The 17,554-nt window shown below is 42.6% G+C and overlaps 1 protein-coding gene across 1 annotated transcript in view; it reads left to right on the top strand.

The window, feature by feature from the left end:
• Positions 1–5,872: 5,872 nt before the first annotated feature.
• The window catches only part of prima1 (proline rich membrane anchor 1), a 65,403-nt gene continuing 53,721 nt past the window's right edge, over positions 5,873–17,554 (top strand). The window contains exons 1-2 of the mRNA XM_021612212.3: positions 5,873–6,775; positions 13,552–13,702. Of these exons, the coding sequence (XP_021467887.1) occupies positions 6,683–6,775; positions 13,552–13,702 (244 nt within the window). The 5' untranslated portion in view covers positions 5,873–6,682. The remainder of the gene's footprint in view (positions 6,776–13,551; positions 13,703–17,554) is intronic.

Below are 17,554 nucleotides of genomic sequence, written 5' to 3'. Positions count from 1 at the left end.
GAGACAATTTATGACAGAAAAGGTGTGTTATTTTTTTATAATGCAGTTCAGTAGCACCTAAAATGGCACTCTTTTCCTCCAGCAGCCTACTTTTCACAGAGCAGCAAATCAGATTGCCATTTAAGGCCTGAGCTGCCCATACTTCCATTACAGACATGGCCAGCTGTAAGGAGAGGCAACCCGTAGCCGAGGTGGACACGGAGTGGGAGTATTGATTACATTGACATTTTAGTCATTTAGCAAACGCTCTTATCCAAAGCAACTTACAGTTGTGAATAAATGCATTTTCATACTTTTTCATACTGGTCGCCCGTGGGTATCAAACCCACAACCCTGGTATTACAAGCACCATGCTCTACCGTACCAACTGATCCACACAGGACCAAACAGTGCATTTGGAAACTATTCAGACCCCTTGGCTTTTTCCACATTTTGTTACTTTCCAGCCATATTCTATAATGGATTCAATTGTTTATTGTCCTCATCTAACTACACACAATACCCCATAATGACAATGCAAAAACAGGTTTTTAAATTTTTTACAAATTTATTCAAAATAAACTGAAATATAATTTTTACGTAAGTATTCAGACCCTTCACTCAGTACTTTGTTGAAGCACCTTTGGCAGCGATCACAGCCTCGAGTTTTCTTGGGTATGAAGGGGAACCTTCAGCCCAGTCTGAGGTCTTGAGCACACTGGAGCAGGTTTTCATCAAGGACCTTTTTGTACTTTGCTCTGTTCATCTTTCCCTTGATCCTGACTAGTCTCCCAGTCCCTGCCACTGAAAAACACCCCCACAGCATGATGCTGCCACCACCATGCTTCACCGTAGGGATGGTGCCAGGTTTCCTTCAGACGTGACGCTTGGCATTCGGGCCAAAGAGTTTTATCTTGGTTTAATGAGACCAGATAATCTTGTTTCTCATGGTCTGAGAGTCCTTTAGGTACCCTTCCCCAGATCTCTGCCTCGACACAATCCTGTCTCTGAGCTCTACAAACAATTCCTTCGACATCATGGCCAAGTTTTTGCTCTGACATGCACTGTCAACTGTGGGACCTTATATAGACAGGTGTGTGCCTTTCCAAATCACGTCCAATCGAACAGGTGGACTCCAATCAAGTTGTAGAAACATCTCAAGGATGATCAATGAAATCAGGATGCACCTGAGCTCAATTTCGAGTCTCATAGCAAAGGGTCTGAATACTTATGTAAATAGGTTATTTCTGTTTTTGAAAAACCTGTTGTTTTTACTTTGTCATTATGGGGTATTGTGTGTAGATTAAAAAATAAATACAAATTATCAATTTTAGAATAAGGCTGTAACATAACAACATTTGGAAAAAGGAAGTTGTCTGAACACTTTCCAAACGAACTCTATATATCATATATTGATCAAAACAAAAGGCAGTCTGCAGAGCTTGATAGCACCAGTCAGACCTGTCCAATTTCAGTTTCCTGTAACAAGTCTTAAAAAACAGGCGTGCTCAGCCAGGTGTAGGCAGGTAGTACATCTGGACAACACTACTCTATTGAAACTTCTCCTGTAATGTAGTCACGGCAGATAACGAGTCAGCTAACAGTAATATCCACAGTAGTGTCCAGTGAAAGAGAGGTCCGACTGAATGTTGTCATGTGAAAATACCTCCTAACGTTATTATAACGTAAGACAAACCACTTCTCCATAGTGTACTAAAAGACATCTTGGTCGACCAGACCTCATTTACAGCTAATGATGTCACTGGGGAGCAATTGAGACGGTGAAAAATATTTAATCGCCTTAAATCCACTTCTCTCTCTCACCTCATCATTTTGGCATTATCAGTGTCATTAAAATGATTTATTTACTGTCTGTAAACATGGTTGACGGTTATGGTCTCAGGACAGTCATCACAGGAGTTACGGCAATGATTTCATTTGGACTTCTTTCTCATAAAACAGACCTGAGGAGACATTTAAAAGGTCTGTCCGACAGCTTTATAGCTATAAGGATGGCGCCAATGCCGTGGCACGCATATACTTAATTGGTGCCATACAGTTCTCCCCATCGTCATCTGTATCAGCTAGAGTCCCCCTCTGCGCCATCATCGGTTTTAGAGAAAACCTAACTCGTACCTTCCAAGGGATGTCAAGGGACATTTTAAGGAGAGAGAGGGAGATAAAGTATCAACATTGACAAGCAGGAGAGAGAGAGAGAGAGAGAGAGAGTGGTGAAGGAAGGAATGAGAGGAAAAGAGATGCCGATCGTAATTGAGCCATGGCCTAATGGTCTATACTCAATTGAATGAACTGTCAGTCAAATCTACCTTAAAGGTGCAATATGCAGAAATCGCTCTGCCATTTCCTGGTTGGTAAAATTTTCGCCTAATTTCAGTTTATGTGACAAAACAAGCAGTCATTGTGTAGAGAATCATTGTACCTTCTAACCTACTGTGAACTATATTTTCCATAAACAAAAATATATTTTAAGCTGTTTGAATCTGGTGTATAAAACCGTAAATGAAAGATGCAAAACAAAACTTATAAACGGGAAGCTTATAAATAGCGAACATAGAACAGATCTACCGCTTCTTGAACTGACAAATTCTATGTGAATGATAAATTCTATGTGAATTTGGTCAGCTTGCCCAAAAAGTTAGATATTGCAGTTTCAATGTACAATCAGATTATGCCACTCTTTCAGCTGGGTCAGCACCCCAGACAGAGGGAGGGAATGTGGGAGGAAGAGCTTGAGAAAAAAGGGCCCTCGATGCAGACCCAAGCTTGTCTTGGGTTCCTGGCAGCGTTTGAGCAGCGCCAAGCTGCCCATCTCCTCTACGTCTCCCTCCTCGACTGCCAGCTTTTAATCTCCCCCGGAGTCCCCCCATGCCTCCCTTAATGAAATGGCATTGACTCGGCCTCTTGCCTATCACTAATGGCAGGCCCTCATTCGCCTTGATGAAGGTCAGCAGCTTCCCCTTTATTCTTCCACCGGGGGGAGGGTCCAAGCAAAGCAAAGCAGGTTGTCTAGTGTCTTTGACGTTTTACATTTGAAGAGAGCAGAAACCAACAACAACAAAAATAACTTTCTCACTTAGACCAGCCTTGGCAAGTTTGGGAATAGTGCTAAATGATTTGTCCCCACTGCTTCAGTCTGAGTCTAAGTTTGGGGCTATAGTCTCGACAACTCTGTCCAGCAGAGCAGCCGGTGCAAGTGAATTTCTCATGGAGCCGTTGTAAATCCATCCCTTAATGATCGCAGAAACAACCAATTCCCAAGATGTTTTTCTTTTAGGTGTGTGTGTAGGCAGCTTTCACTGCTCGGTCCGTAGAACAAGGCCAATGCATTTATATAATATGTCTTCCTGAGAGGATTTACCGCCACTGCTATCTAAATGGAGAGACCTCGTCTGGGATAATCACATTGAAGGGCGCCTCTGACTAATTCAAATAAAAGGGGGAACAGGTTGCAGCCCTGCCCGGTGCAGTAAAACTTCAGCTGTCTACATTAGCTCGCTGCCGCTGTGCCTTGGCAGCAATATGTGTGGGGGGAGGTCTCCTTCTTATGATAAATCTCTCTGGCTAACTAAATCCATGAATATTCCATTCGAGAGCGAGAAAGAAATGCCTGGCACTTTTATCGTTAGCCGATATCGTAACGTATGGACCACTTGTTTTTCTCGTGTATTCCTTTTGAGCACTGATCTAACATAACGTTACGTCATGGATGCCATTGGCTAATGACGGTGAGTGACCCTTCACCTCAACTTACTACTAGAGTGGGATAAGGCTCATTGTTTAAAAAAATGGTGTGGTGTATATGGAGGGTTTTAAAGCATAAGATTGTTGTAAACATTGGCTGAAGGGACTATCCACCGTTTCTAAATAGACAGTGTGCAAGTGTATACTTTGGGCTGGCAAGTGTATACTTTAATTAGCTCATGGCTGCAGGCCTGCAGCTGTGGCAGCTCCAGGAGATTATCTGTGGCATACGAGGACGTTGGGGAACATGCGCCACCTTAGAGTGATGAAAAGCCACAGCGCCTCTCCTGGCAACAGCTTATACTACACTAATGAGACACTAGGAGCCCTATAGACTAACACCACTACAAAATATAATATGGACACTTTCAATTCAAATGCTGGGCCACTCATTCTGAAAGTGTACATTGATGTAACAAATTGTGAATACTTTTCAGAATGCTTTGTTATTACCACCATCAATATGAATGATGAACTTCTCTGAGTGTGAGAGTCTCATCAAGGGTACTCGTTGGCTACACCCTGTCCTGGACTCACTTGTTTTTTACAAGTTAGATGTGCCTACAAGTGGAGCAAGCCAGTATGTGAAGTGTGTGTAACGTGAGTTGTAGGGCCATATCATGTAGTAACCACACTGTAATGCCAGACAATTTGTGATGTGATGGTCGCACAGTTTGACATGTGTAAGAACAAAATATTGTTTATCTGTGTTTTATTGTAGGGTTTTAAACACACCAAAGTGTAACAGATATCCCACAAAGACAAGAACACGGGTCTCAGACCAGTGTAGCAGATGTGATCGTACTTCGTACTACTCTTGCGTTGTGTTTTTAAATAAAGAACTGCCCCGCATGCGATCCCAGTTGATTGGTGTTTATTCTGACGGTAGAAGGAACCACATTAAATGTGCCGGACAACAGTATGGCTGTAGATTCCTCTGTTAGCATGGAAATAACTGTGAATTAGCATGGAGCTAATGCGGCCAGTACAATTAGAACATGCTAGCTAACTCGCTCTTACAGCAATAACATACTATTAAAACAGGGTAGCTAACGCGCTCTTACAGCAATAACATACTATTAGAGCAGGCTAGCTAACTCGCAGTAACATACAAAAGGACATCCCAGGAAGCCGCCAGTATCTATCTATCTATCTATCTCTCTATCTCTCTATCTATATATCTATCTATCTATCTATCTATCTGGAAATGTACATGGTGAACTCATACCCATTGTAAATACGTAAATAGAATGCACTATTTCAGAACATGACCTATCACTTGCATGTCATGACTTGAACCAACCAATATAAATACATAAATATTGAATGAATATTTCTGCACTGTCAAGTGGAAACATAACCAACCTTGTTACAAAAGCATACACTTGTCCAGGAAGGAAATTCAACGGATAGGCCTAGTGCTAGTTAGTAGTTACAGAAGTTAAATAAAGGTTGCCTAGTTAAATAAAAATAAATAAAACAGTTCTGTCTTGCATGAACTTTGGGGTGGTGCATTCTCCTCTCCCCTTCTTAGCAATTCCACTACACTTGCATTACCAGGCATTAACAATACACATAAATAAACCTCAGTCGACAGTCAGCATGCCTTGTTGTTAGTAATGGGAGAGTGCGGAGGGGATTCTTCTTCTTCTTCTCTGCTCTTATCAAGTTATGTATTTACAGAACTATACAAGACATGGTTATGCACACAGGACTTTCATCATGAATTGAATCCAGAATAATTGTTATTCAAATGAATTGTGCCTGCTCCTAGGATGCACCAAATATATATTGACATTATCTTGACACACTATATGCATCGAAATAAATATTACAAACAAGAGCAAATGTAAGGAGCATGCACATGTCACACTAACTGCAGAAAACCAAGATAACCCTATATAGAGACATGATAAATGTCTCTCTCTCTCTCTCTCACTCTCTCTCACTCTCTCTCTCTCACAGACACACACAGATCTCTCTCACTCCCCCAACGCGGTCTTACAGTATATTCTTCATTTAACATATCTATCTGTTTCGCTCAAATCGCTGAATGTGTGTGTGTGTGTGTGTGTGTGTTTGCTGACTGAAATTACGCTGTGACTTACCCAAGCAATTGTTGATGCCCATCATTACAGGCGGAGTTGATATTGATACTCGCGCACCGTCGCTCTTCTCTACACAGTTATTTTTAACATGTTCAGTGACACTTTGCAGAGAGTGAATGTGCATTGATTTGATGATAATGCATTAGAGCCGTTATAGGCAGAATTGTTGCTTTTTCACCACCGAATTTCGCGCGGGACCAATGTTGCACGTATTTTTCCTAATGCGCTTTAACCCAAGTGTAGCCTATGTGTACAGGCAATGTTCACTCTCAGGCTTCTGAAGATGCCTCCGCAATTTTTGCCTCAATAAACCAAGACATATTACCAACAGCCGCGTAGCTCACTCAGTACACATGTACACGGAATTATAAATTATAGGGATAGGCGGTGTGCGCTTATTCTCAGCATGTCTAACTTTCGTGGCTCATCCCTGGCCGTCATTCGAGTTAAATGCAAGGGCAGGGATGACTCCCAAACTGCGACTACCACCTAAAACATCACGGCCCGCTGATTTTATATTGGAGAACTTTGGACTTTTCAGCTGTGGATACCAACCAAAAAGCGCTGCACATTTGCGCGGTGATTCCAACTTTCTAGAGAGGCCTAATTAAATTAACTAGGTTTGTGGATGCAGGACGGATGGTTGTTCAAGCTCTCTCATGCCACCAACAATTGTGGAAACAGGGCAAGAATGTGGCAGAATCACTTTTTTGGAAACGTCCAACAGAGATTTCGTTGTCGAGTCGACACTGGATTAAGTTCTTGAAAATAGACGAGTGTTATGCGTCTCATGCTTGTTTCCTTTACACGAGGGCTGTGAGAGCGAAGGAGGAATGCTTGTCCGAGAGATATTGCTGCTCATTTTAGGTTTTTCGCATTTTGTTTTTGGTCACTGCTTTCTAACGTCGTTTTTACTTTTTTTCCAGGTGGGTTAATTACATTTTCTATTGTAGCACACCATACTAGTTTACGCACCATTCTTATAACACTAAGCGTTGTCTATGTGATGTTGGGAAGGGGGTTTGTGTAATGGGAATAATGATGGTAAATTGCCAAGTTATCGGTTCATGCACCATGAAATGAGTGGGTACATTGTACTGACAAGACACTCTGCATCAGTGGTTAAAGTATAGTAGCTTTACAGTTGACTGCCACTTATCATGCTACCAATTTTGGAGTTGATAATCTGGAAGTAATTAATGTCAGTTGATTGATGATGCAACTCCACTGTCTCACTGAGTAAATTGGAAATGTGTATGCCTAACATGTGTAAATTAGGGTGCATGTATTCTTGAGTTAGTGCCTGTGTTTGGTGTTTGTGAGAAAGGGAGTGGGTGGGTGAGAGAAGGTATAGGCACTGTAGAGAGGGGTTGCCGGACCTGACAAAATATGCTTATGTATACTTGACCAAGTTGGCCATTGAGCCGCCATGTGTTAATTATTATTTAATTGCCTCTCTCTCTCTCTCTCTCTCTCTCTCTCTGTCTCTCTGTCTCTCTGTCTCTCTGTCTCTCTGTCTCTCTGTCTCTCTCTCTCTCTCTCTCTCTCTCTCTCTCAGACACACATACACACTATACCATTGTCACAAGTTCTCTGTTATCATGCTATGTAGGATGTGTAACAGAGGTGGTTCCTGAACACAGGAGGTTGGTGGCACCTTAATTGGGGAGGATAGGCTCGTGGTAATGACTGAAGAAGAGTAGGCAGGATGGTATCAAATACATCAAACACATGGAAACCATGTGTTTGATGCCATGCCATTCACATTATTATGAGCTGTCCTCCCCTCAGCTGCATCCTGTGTTCCTAAACTATGTGACAGGTAACATTCTTTGAGACCTGTTAGCCTCTGAGCTAATGCCTAGGCATAAACTCAGCATGCTAATAAAGGATAATTTACGAGGACAATCCAAGTTTGATACTCAGTGGAATGGTCACGTTGGTAGAATACCTAGCTCCTGTGCACAGTTATGACAAGCACAATGCGGGGGAAGGGGTGCGGGCGATTGTATTTGGATTTGGATCAGTGGCGAGAGAGCTAATGCGTTTAGACGCCGCATTCAACTGGGCGCGTGGCTAATGCTAGGCGCTCACTCAGAGGCGTGGGTGCAGGATGGAGCTTCAGCTTGAAGTGTCCCAGGCAAAGAGCTTTGCTACCCACCATGCACTAGATCTCTACTCCAGAGCCCCTGAGCTCTCCAGCGCTCCGCTCTCCTCTCCCGTCCACGGGGCTGCCCACCAGGCTCACTGCTGGGGGAGGCAGTGTCAGGGTTCACCTCCGGGGGGTGGGGAAGGGAGGGAGTGGGGGTGGGCATTCTCCTAGACGAGCCCTTATCCTTTTTCTTCTCTCCTACCCTTCTTGTAAGTGGGTGGGAATCTCTTCTCTCGATCATTAGTGTGTGAGGAGCGAGAGTGTGTGTGTGTGTATGTGTTCCTGCGTGCATGCATGTGTGTGAACTGTGATGGAGTGTATGTTGTGCATACATGCATGTGTGTGTGGGACTAAGTATTTGGGTGGTTGCCAGGCATATCTGTGTGCAGATGTGTGTGTGTGAGGGATTGAGAATATGTGCATGAGTGTGTAACAGAGAGTGTGAGAGGCCTTGGGGTTCAGGTGGGAGTCTCATCTGTGGTGGAAAGCTGGCCACATGGCTGCCTTGCACTGAGGATGGGATCTCCTACAGTGGGCCCTATGGATACTAATGAAACGCCATCAGAGTCTGACTTAGGGTCTTTTCACATAGTGCCGTCTGTCTCAGATACTGGATGGAGCCTTTGGTATCTTATACCCTTTTCATACTATCATGACAACGCAAACCATACTGTTCTGTTTCTTTTCAAATGGTGCAGTTCCAGCAACTATGGTTATAATAGAATGTAAAAGTATAGAGAATGCTATTGAGCAGGTGCTTTTATCCAATGCCTGTGCATACATTTTTGGTTGATGTACGACAGTGACGTGCGGTGTGGTCGGTGGCAGGATAGGCACTGGGTATTATCAAAGCCAGATTTACTCACAAATAAACCCTGGTGAAGCCCAAGTTCACCATACAACAGATAGCTCCACCAGAGTGACATGGGCTAATAACTGAAATATAAAAAAAATGTAAGCCACCAAATGTAAATACCAACGTAGCCACAGATTGTGGAATATTTCATATCTTCCAACAAAATGACACACTGCTCAACTCAGCTCAGCCATAGACTGATGTAGCATCCACAGTTACAACCAACCATATTATTACACCCACACACATAATAAAAGGTTATAATGAAATGTCCATATCAACAATTGAAATGACTGAAAAATACAGTTTAAAATAAATAATAGAAATTCTAAGCAAAATGAAATTCTAGCTTGATAAATCAAATGTATCAAACGGATGTTGTCTTTTCTAATGTTCATTCAACAGTAGTCTAACCCACAAATTGTTAAGGAAAATGCATTTAGCCTACTGTACCTTAGTCCATTTGTCTGTCCTTCAGGGTGAACCTTTCTGTGATAGCGTTGAGGAAGTCACAGCAGAACCCCATGTCTATTATTTTATTCTGCATGCACACTGAAGGCCCATGGTCGTGTGGGAGATGCATCCCCAAGGTCTCCTTTGGTTTCATTGTCACATAAAAAGTCACAGACACACAAACAGTAGCTGGTAGCACAGTTCTCCCACGCAGCTCACACTATACCAGAATTTGGACTTCGATACCAGGTTTAGTAGCACGATAATCGATACCATCACGATACCTGATACCTAAATGATATGAAAATGATACCACGGCAAAAAAAGAAGGCATAATAGCCAAAGTCACAGAATGGCACTTGATCCAGACAGATCTTTTCAGTTCAATATCATTACATTGAATTATTTTATGTATGCATTAATGAATCAATTATACAATACGTTTTTAAAACAAATCTAACTACATAACAACATAATGGTTATAATTTATTTGAGTGGTAAATCTCTATTGATAAACTGGGTAAATCAAGATGTAGCCTAGGCCTATCCACAATACAGGCGAAAGCGTATTGAATAGGAGTGTTTGCATGCATTGAGTTCTTGAGCTTGTTTTGGCTGATTTCATGAGTCGACAGATGCAAAACAATCTGTTTACCTTTCATTTGGGACTTATTTTATTGTTCTGAGCAACATCATTTGCATAGAAGAAGCAATCTCTTATTTTATATAAGTGTGCGCCTTCTCTTTAAGGTCATTCACACACATGACCATGACCATGAGGTCATTCACACACAGAGTCCATTCCAGGCTTGAGCAAAGATTATCTTGATGATTATTCAAGTGTGTTAACTTCTGTGCAGCATGACATAAATGGTGATGCAGCCCAGACTCCAAGTGAGTTCAGTGGTTCCTCATGGCAGGCTAAAGCAAGCAATGAGCAAGCTGCGCTGATAGACAGATTTGATCTTCTCTCAATCAGTAGATGACGTGTGACACATTTGACAGAAGTACCGAAAGTAACAGCAATTCCAGTACCAAACTGTTTTTTCATGTTCTAGTATCGTTGTCCTGTTGGAAGGTGAGCACTCCATAGCAGGTTTTCATCAAGGATCTCTCTGTAATTTTCTTCGTTCATCTTTCCCTCCATCCGGACTAGTCTCCCAGTCCCTGCCATTTAAAAACGTCCCCATAGCATGAGGCTGCCCCCACCATGCTTCACAGTAGGGATAGAATTGGCCAGGTGATGAGCGATGCCTGGTTTCATCCAGACATGCTTGGCATTCAGGCCAAAGAGTTCCATCTTGGTTTCATCAGACCAGAGAATCTGGGTTCTCATGATCTGAGAGTCCTTTACGTGCCTTTTGGCAAACTCCAAGTGGCTGTCATGTGCCTTTTACTGAGGAGTGGCTTCCATCTCACCACTCTACCATAAAGGCCTGATTGGTGGAGTGCTGCATAGATGGTTGTCCTTCTGGAAGGTTCTCCCATATCCACAGAGGAACTCTGGAGCTCTGTCAGAGTTACCATTGGGTTCTTGGTCACCTCCCTGACCAAGGCCCTTCTCCCCCGTTTGCTCAGTTTGGCTGGGCGGCCAGCTCTAGGAAGAGTCTTGGTGGTTCCAAACTTCTTCCATTTAAGAATGATTGTTCTTGGGGACCTTCACTGCTGCAGACATTTTTTGGTACCCTTCCCCAGATCTGTGGCTTGACACAATCCTGTCTCAGAGGTCTACGGACAATTCCTTCGACCACCTGGCTTGGTTTTTGGCTCTGACATGCACTGTCAACTGTGGGACCTTATATAGACAAGTGTGTGCCTTTCCAAATCATGTCCAATCTATTGAGTTTACCACAGGTGAACTCCAATCAAGTTGTAGAAACATCTCAAGGACGATCAATGGAAACAGGATACACCTGAGCTCAATTTCGAGTCTCATAGCAAAGGGTCCTAATAGTTATGTAAATAAGTATTTATGTTTTAAATGTTTTCTAAATTTGCCAAAAAACAGTTTTTCGCTTTGTCATTATGGGGTATTATGTGTAGATTCATGAGGAACAATTTTAGAATAAGGCTGTAATGTAACAAAATGTGGAAACAGTGAAGGTGTCTGAATACTTTCCGAATGCACTGTAAATGTCCAAGATGTGTAAAAGTCTGGGTAAAAAGTATTATTTGGTAATTATGTTTTAGACAAGTGGACAGTCCAGTACTCACTGTTCAGCTGCAACAAATGAAGCTACTTCAAGCTCTGTTCAAAGCCGCAAAGCAGCGACGCCTATAGGTCCCTATATGCTAACCCTGTCCATTAACTGGAGTCAGGAACTGCCGCACAGGTCAACGTTTGAATGGATTTGAATGCATGGAAAGGTTATCCCAGGATAAGATTTTGAGCAAAAAAACACCATAATCGTTGAGAAAAAAACACTAGATAACAAAAAAGAATGACAATTTTGTACATATATATTTTTCTTAAAAGCTTTTCATATTAGATTATTACTGGGTAAGTACTGCCTCCCTGACTGCAAATCACTGATATACGAGGTAAGCACAGTATAGCTCAGTTCTGCATGGCTTGGCTCCGTGTGAAAAGGGCACTAGTCTCTCCCATTTTGTCCTATTTCCTAGACTCGTTTTCACTCATTAGAAAAGTGGAAATCGAAGTTCTTGGTGTTAGGGTACCCTGATCAGCGTTGTTAGGACCCAAGTACTGGGTGCTGTGTTGCAGTATAGTGAGGTTTCCAGGAACTCCCTGCCCAATGTAAACAAGTTGGTATGCTAGCATCATGTCATTTTAGTGTACACTGCCTATTGAAAGTCTACACACCCATTGCACAGTTTTCACATTTTGTTTTCTTGAAGCTGTATCCAAAAAGGAATTGAATTAGATTTGTTTCATACATACCTACACAACCTGCTTAACATTTTCAAATTGAAATAAACATTATAGAAATGTACTGTAACTTAACTAATAAAAATACACCAAAGATGTCTTGATTGCACAACAGAGTGAAAACTTGGTGGAAGCACCTCTGCCAGCAATTACAGTTGTGAAACATCATGAATAAGATTCTAACAACTTTCTACAACTTAGGGAAACATACTATATATCCAATGTTTTTGTCAAAATTGCTCAAGCTCAGTAAATTTAGTTGGGAATCATTGATGGACAGCAATATTCAAGCCTCGTCTCTGATTGTGAAGCAGATTCAAGCCAGGACCACTCGGGAACACTCAACACCTCTTGAAAAGGCATTCTGGTGTGCCTTTGGTATTTAAATGTGTGTAATTGTTCTGCTGAAAAATAAAACTAGGTTATGTGTTCAGAAGACTGGGGCAAGTTTTCCTGAAACTTTTTGCTTTGGCTTTGCTCCTTTCATATTTACTTTGATCCTGACAAACTCCCCCGTCCCTGCATAACAAGCATACCCATAACATGACGCTGTCACAACAATACTTGAAGATACACATCTGTGATTTGTTGTATTGGATTTGACCCAAACCTGAAGTTTTAAATTTAAGACAAAACAAATATGTTTTTGTCATGTTATCTTGCAGTATTACTGAAGGGCCTTGTTGAAAACATAATGGATGATTTGGAATGGATTCTTTAACACTGGCTTCCTTCTTTTCACCTTGTCATACAGGCCAGTAATGTGGAGTGAATTAAATGTTGTGAAAGACATATGCAATCAAGACATCTTCATTTTAAATGTTGTATTAACTAAGACAAATGTATATATTTTTACTTTCACATTAAAAATGTGCAGCAGTTTGTGTAGATACATAGGGAAAATAAATTGTAATCCTTTTTAGATTTCATTTTAAGGCAGAAAAATGTGAAAACAGTGCAAGGGGTGTGTAGACTTTCACCAAGCACCTTTTATAGTGCACCCATCTTAAGTATGGATTTTGTGGAATTCTCACCAACCAGGGCACCAAATACATATTCTTGAACGTCATAAGAGATTCCTCCCCGTTTCAACCTGCTCCCATCCATCCATGCTATCCAGTCCTAGACTAGCCAGGACAATAGATACCCTTAATTTAACAGTCCACCTGTTAGCTACTATTTACCTACATTTTATTTACGAATGAAATGGTGATATGGTAATTCCGTAATACTTACTAATGACTATTTTTGTTAAATTAGCACTGCTATACTATGGTGTTGCCTTACCAATTGGCTTGAATTCTCTCTCATTCTCTCTCCCTCTCCCACTCTCTCTCCTTCTGCTGTGCAGTTCACTCAGGGAGAGCCCCAGAGTTCATGTGCGCGGAACGTTGCAGAGAGGGCGGGTGAGAGCTGCCAGCTGGCGTGCCAATGTAGACCCTACCCTCCCCTGCCACCCCCGCCCCCACCTCCTCCACCCCCCAGACTTCTGGTCTTCACTGGTAAGTATTGGACTTTCCTATATGATGATTTTGCCATTGGCCTGATTGGTTTGCAAAGTAACATCCCGCTCACTCCACCCTCAGCAATTAGATGACTGGCCTTGATTGATAGCCTACTAGCCTACTACCGCAAGGCAGAGCATTGGTATCACTTCCTGAAAGGTGACATGACTCGTGAGGTGCTTCCAGCCTTGATACTTTTCTGCGGGGGTCAGAGGTTGTTGCCAAGTCTCACCCAAATCAACCCACCACATACTCAGTGTTCAAGTGGTAGCTGGATGGAGCTACACAACAGATGGGTTGGGATGGGGGTTAGTCTCAACTACAAACCCTTTTTCAAGTTTGAAAACATCAAACATTTGCCAATGTTTATATTTTTAAGTAAATTATCAGTTGAACTCATTGAAAATGAGTAAGTGAGGACGATTCGTGAACTGGAGCTGTGAACTGCCTGTGGTCACAAACTACACTGCCTCACCAATAGCAGATCGTTATTGCAGGCGAAACGGATAAGTAATCTCACCCCTGGATGTCTAGAAGGCCCCTGTTTGACTATGCTCATTTGTTCTGAATGAGATATAATCTTATGCGTCAATGTGGCTGTGCATACTAAATGCTACTATCACAGCTTGGTCTATGGGCAGCTTAAATGTATAGTTCAGCCAAATTACAAATGTACTTGTTTCATTACTTCTAAAGCACTATATGGGCAACGAGAGACTGCAATTCACACTTTGAATTTGTTAAACAAACCAATGCCATCAACTGCTTAGGTCATTTTCTAACCAAAAAAAAACCAATGGAAATGTTACCCTATTAGCATGCTATACTGTATTTTCAGGCTCAAATGCCAAATACCCAATTTTATGCTAATCTGGACCTGAGCAGGATGGTGTCAACCAGCAGAAGCCAGCAGCACTGTCTGTGTAACCACAGCATGGCTCTCTGTTTCCTTGTGGGGAGTGAATTCACCTTTCCCCAGTCTGTGATATAGGCCAAAGACGATCATAGTCTAAGTTCTTGGCCCCACAGCGTAAACACTGAGATTAAACCCGCAGTGCAGTTTCCGTTATCCACAATTGACTGAACTAGGAGTCCAGCCCCACAGCCCAGTGTCACTGAGTCGACATGTAGGTAACATACACCATATGTTATCCGACTCAGGAATGACCAGGTTTTCTGAAAATGGAGATAACTAAATTAAGTCACTAAGTATTCATATCATAGCTATTCCTTCCTCCACTCCTGCCAATGTTAGCCATCACCATCAACATTAGCTAAGGTCTAAACCCATAGAATAGCATTGAACGCACCTACATTTTGGCCAGTCAACAGATTAGCAAATTGCTTTCCTTCTTTACGCAATTCAAATTTTCCTAGAACTGGCCTCTTGGGTTTGAATTGTGGACCTGGCCGTAAAGTATGAGGCTGTTAGCGGTGACAGCCTGGCAGCTCCATCCCATCTAGTAGTTTATATCTTAGATCTGTCTTTGAGCCTCTAGCTAGCCTGGCCTCATGCACTGAGAGACTATTGATCAGTGATACTTCGCGGGTATGGCACGGTGAAGGTTGCGCCATCAATCTGCTGTAATGCTTTTGACAGCTATTCGTTCCAGGCTTTTGTTTAAACCTTGGGCGATGGATGGAGCGAAAAAGAAAACAAGCCAGTGAGAAGTGAGGGAGAAGCTGGGGTTTGTTTTATTGATAGTGTGTCTGGTTCCTTGCTCCAGTCAGAAGAGGGCTTTTATCATCCTCCCTTTCTCTCTAAATGTCTCTCTCTACCATGTCTTTCATTCAATTTCTCTGGTAAGTAAAAGGAAACATTAATTTCTGGTGTTCAGATTTACTCTGTTGACATGACCTGGGATTTTGAGGCCTTGCTACTTTGTGACATAAACAAACATGGTTCTGTGAGACCATCTCGAAACACCTCCTCCACAGAAGTATGACTTCTCACTAAGCTTGTGTGGCTGCATTTAGGAATGAGGGTGTGTTGAATGATATGGCCTGAATGGTATTGTTGTGAAGATTCGACTTGAGGGCTTTTTGGTGAGAAAATCTAGTAGGCTTTTTAGGGGTAAGAACATAAGTATATCTAAAAATGAATGCCTCAAATATGCATGAGAAAGTTAGGGGCCAACAAAGCCTCCTGCACCTGTCTGTACAGAGAGGGAGAGAGTGATAAAAGATTTAAAGGAGAGAGAATCGTAAAAAAAGAGTAGCTTCAACCACAAAAAAGGCGTTTTAAACGTTCAGCGACCTGGTCTACTTAGCCCTGATTTTATTCAAGCCTACAGCCATCCCCAAAAACTGAGGATTAAAACTGAAGTTTGGCTCAGGCTGCAGTAAATTTTAACATCCAAAGTGACTTGCCGGTGCAGCACAGTGAGGCCCCGCTTGCTGATGCCTTGTCATGCACGAGGTCTGAGAGAACCACCGACTCCAGAGTGAGTGTATCCCCTTGGGTGACCACGGGAAACCTCAGCTCAGCAGCGCTCCGACTCAAACAAACGTGAGTGGGTCTAACGTGTGGCGGCCACCTCATCTCCCACTAACCCCCCCACCACCTCCCTTTCCCGGCTCAGTGGAAGCAGTGAGGCACCAACACGCAATTACAAGCCCGGCTCGAGTGGTCAAGTAAGGGGCGGGTACACAACCAAAATCTACCTTAGTAACATGGATGAAGCCTGAGCCGGAATGTAACTGAAGCTGGCTAATTTCAGAAAAGCCTGAGTACATCTAGCTAGATTTGTAGTTTACCCCTCTGGTATTGCCAGCAGCATGCTCTAACCCACTGAGCCATTGCAACAATCGTCATATCTATAAGGAGTCATTATTCATACATACAGTGGGCATTTGGACCATTGGGTGTCTGAGCAACCTTAATTCATCAAGGACTTTACTTAGGAATTTACTTAAATAACAGGGTTTTATCAAACTATCCTGTTGGGAAGATTTAGTCCCGGATTTCGAGGTTATAAATAGACAGCCATATTCAATCCAGGGTGTTCTTTTCCTTAACGAGCAAAGATTTATCTCAAAGTACACGGATCACAAAAGTATTATCGCTCTCATCTTTTCAGCAATTTGAAGATGAATGATGTTCCGTGAACAGATATGTAGGCTATCTTTATTTATCCCCCCGGCTTTTCCTTGGGGCGTTTGTTGTTCACCCTTGCTAAATAAAGCCGCTGTTGAAAAAAGCCCGGTGACTATTCAGCCCTTGTTCATTTTCAATTAGTCTCGGACCCATCCGAAAAACTGAATCCCGTCCCTTCGTCCATGACGAGACATGATGAGGTTTGAAGTGCGCGTGTGAGTAAGTAACGGTGTGACGCGCGCCGCTTTGATATGACAAGGGCTCTTCTTTACGTGTCAGCTTCCTCCCTGGAGGCCTGTCGGCTTGACTCCCCCTCCTGCCAATCAACGTTACAGAGGAGAGGGAGGAGAGAGATAAAGGGAGAGGGAGAGAAAGACTGAGAGCCCATCGAGCATGCCGGGCTATCAATCCGCAGGGGCTTTGCGAGTGAGTGTGCTAGCTAGCGTAGAGTTCATACGCCTGTTTATGCTAATTCAGACCATGTCAAGAGTAATTAGGCAGCCGGTTCATGTAGGGAGGGAGAGAGATTTTTATTTTTATTTCACTTTTGTATATTATCTACCTCACTTGCTTTGGCAATGTTAACACATGTTTCCCATGCCAATAAACCCCCTTGAATTGAGAGAGAGAGAGAGAGAGAGAGAGAGAGAGAGAGAGAGAGGCAATTAAATAATAATTAACACATGGCTCAATGGCCAACTTGGTCAAGTATACATAGAGAGAGAGTTGGGGGGGGGGGGGGTTGGGCCATT

This window comes from Oncorhynchus mykiss, chromosome 8, assembly GCF_057628025.1.
Source record: "Oncorhynchus mykiss isolate SJ-2025 chromosome 8, ASM5762802v1, whole genome shotgun sequence".
In the NCBI taxonomy this organism is placed as follows: Eukaryota; Metazoa; Chordata; class Actinopteri; order Salmoniformes; family Salmonidae; genus Oncorhynchus; species Oncorhynchus mykiss.
The sequence above is the reverse complement of the archived record's forward strand: the minus strand, read 5'-3'. Positions and strand labels throughout refer to the sequence as shown.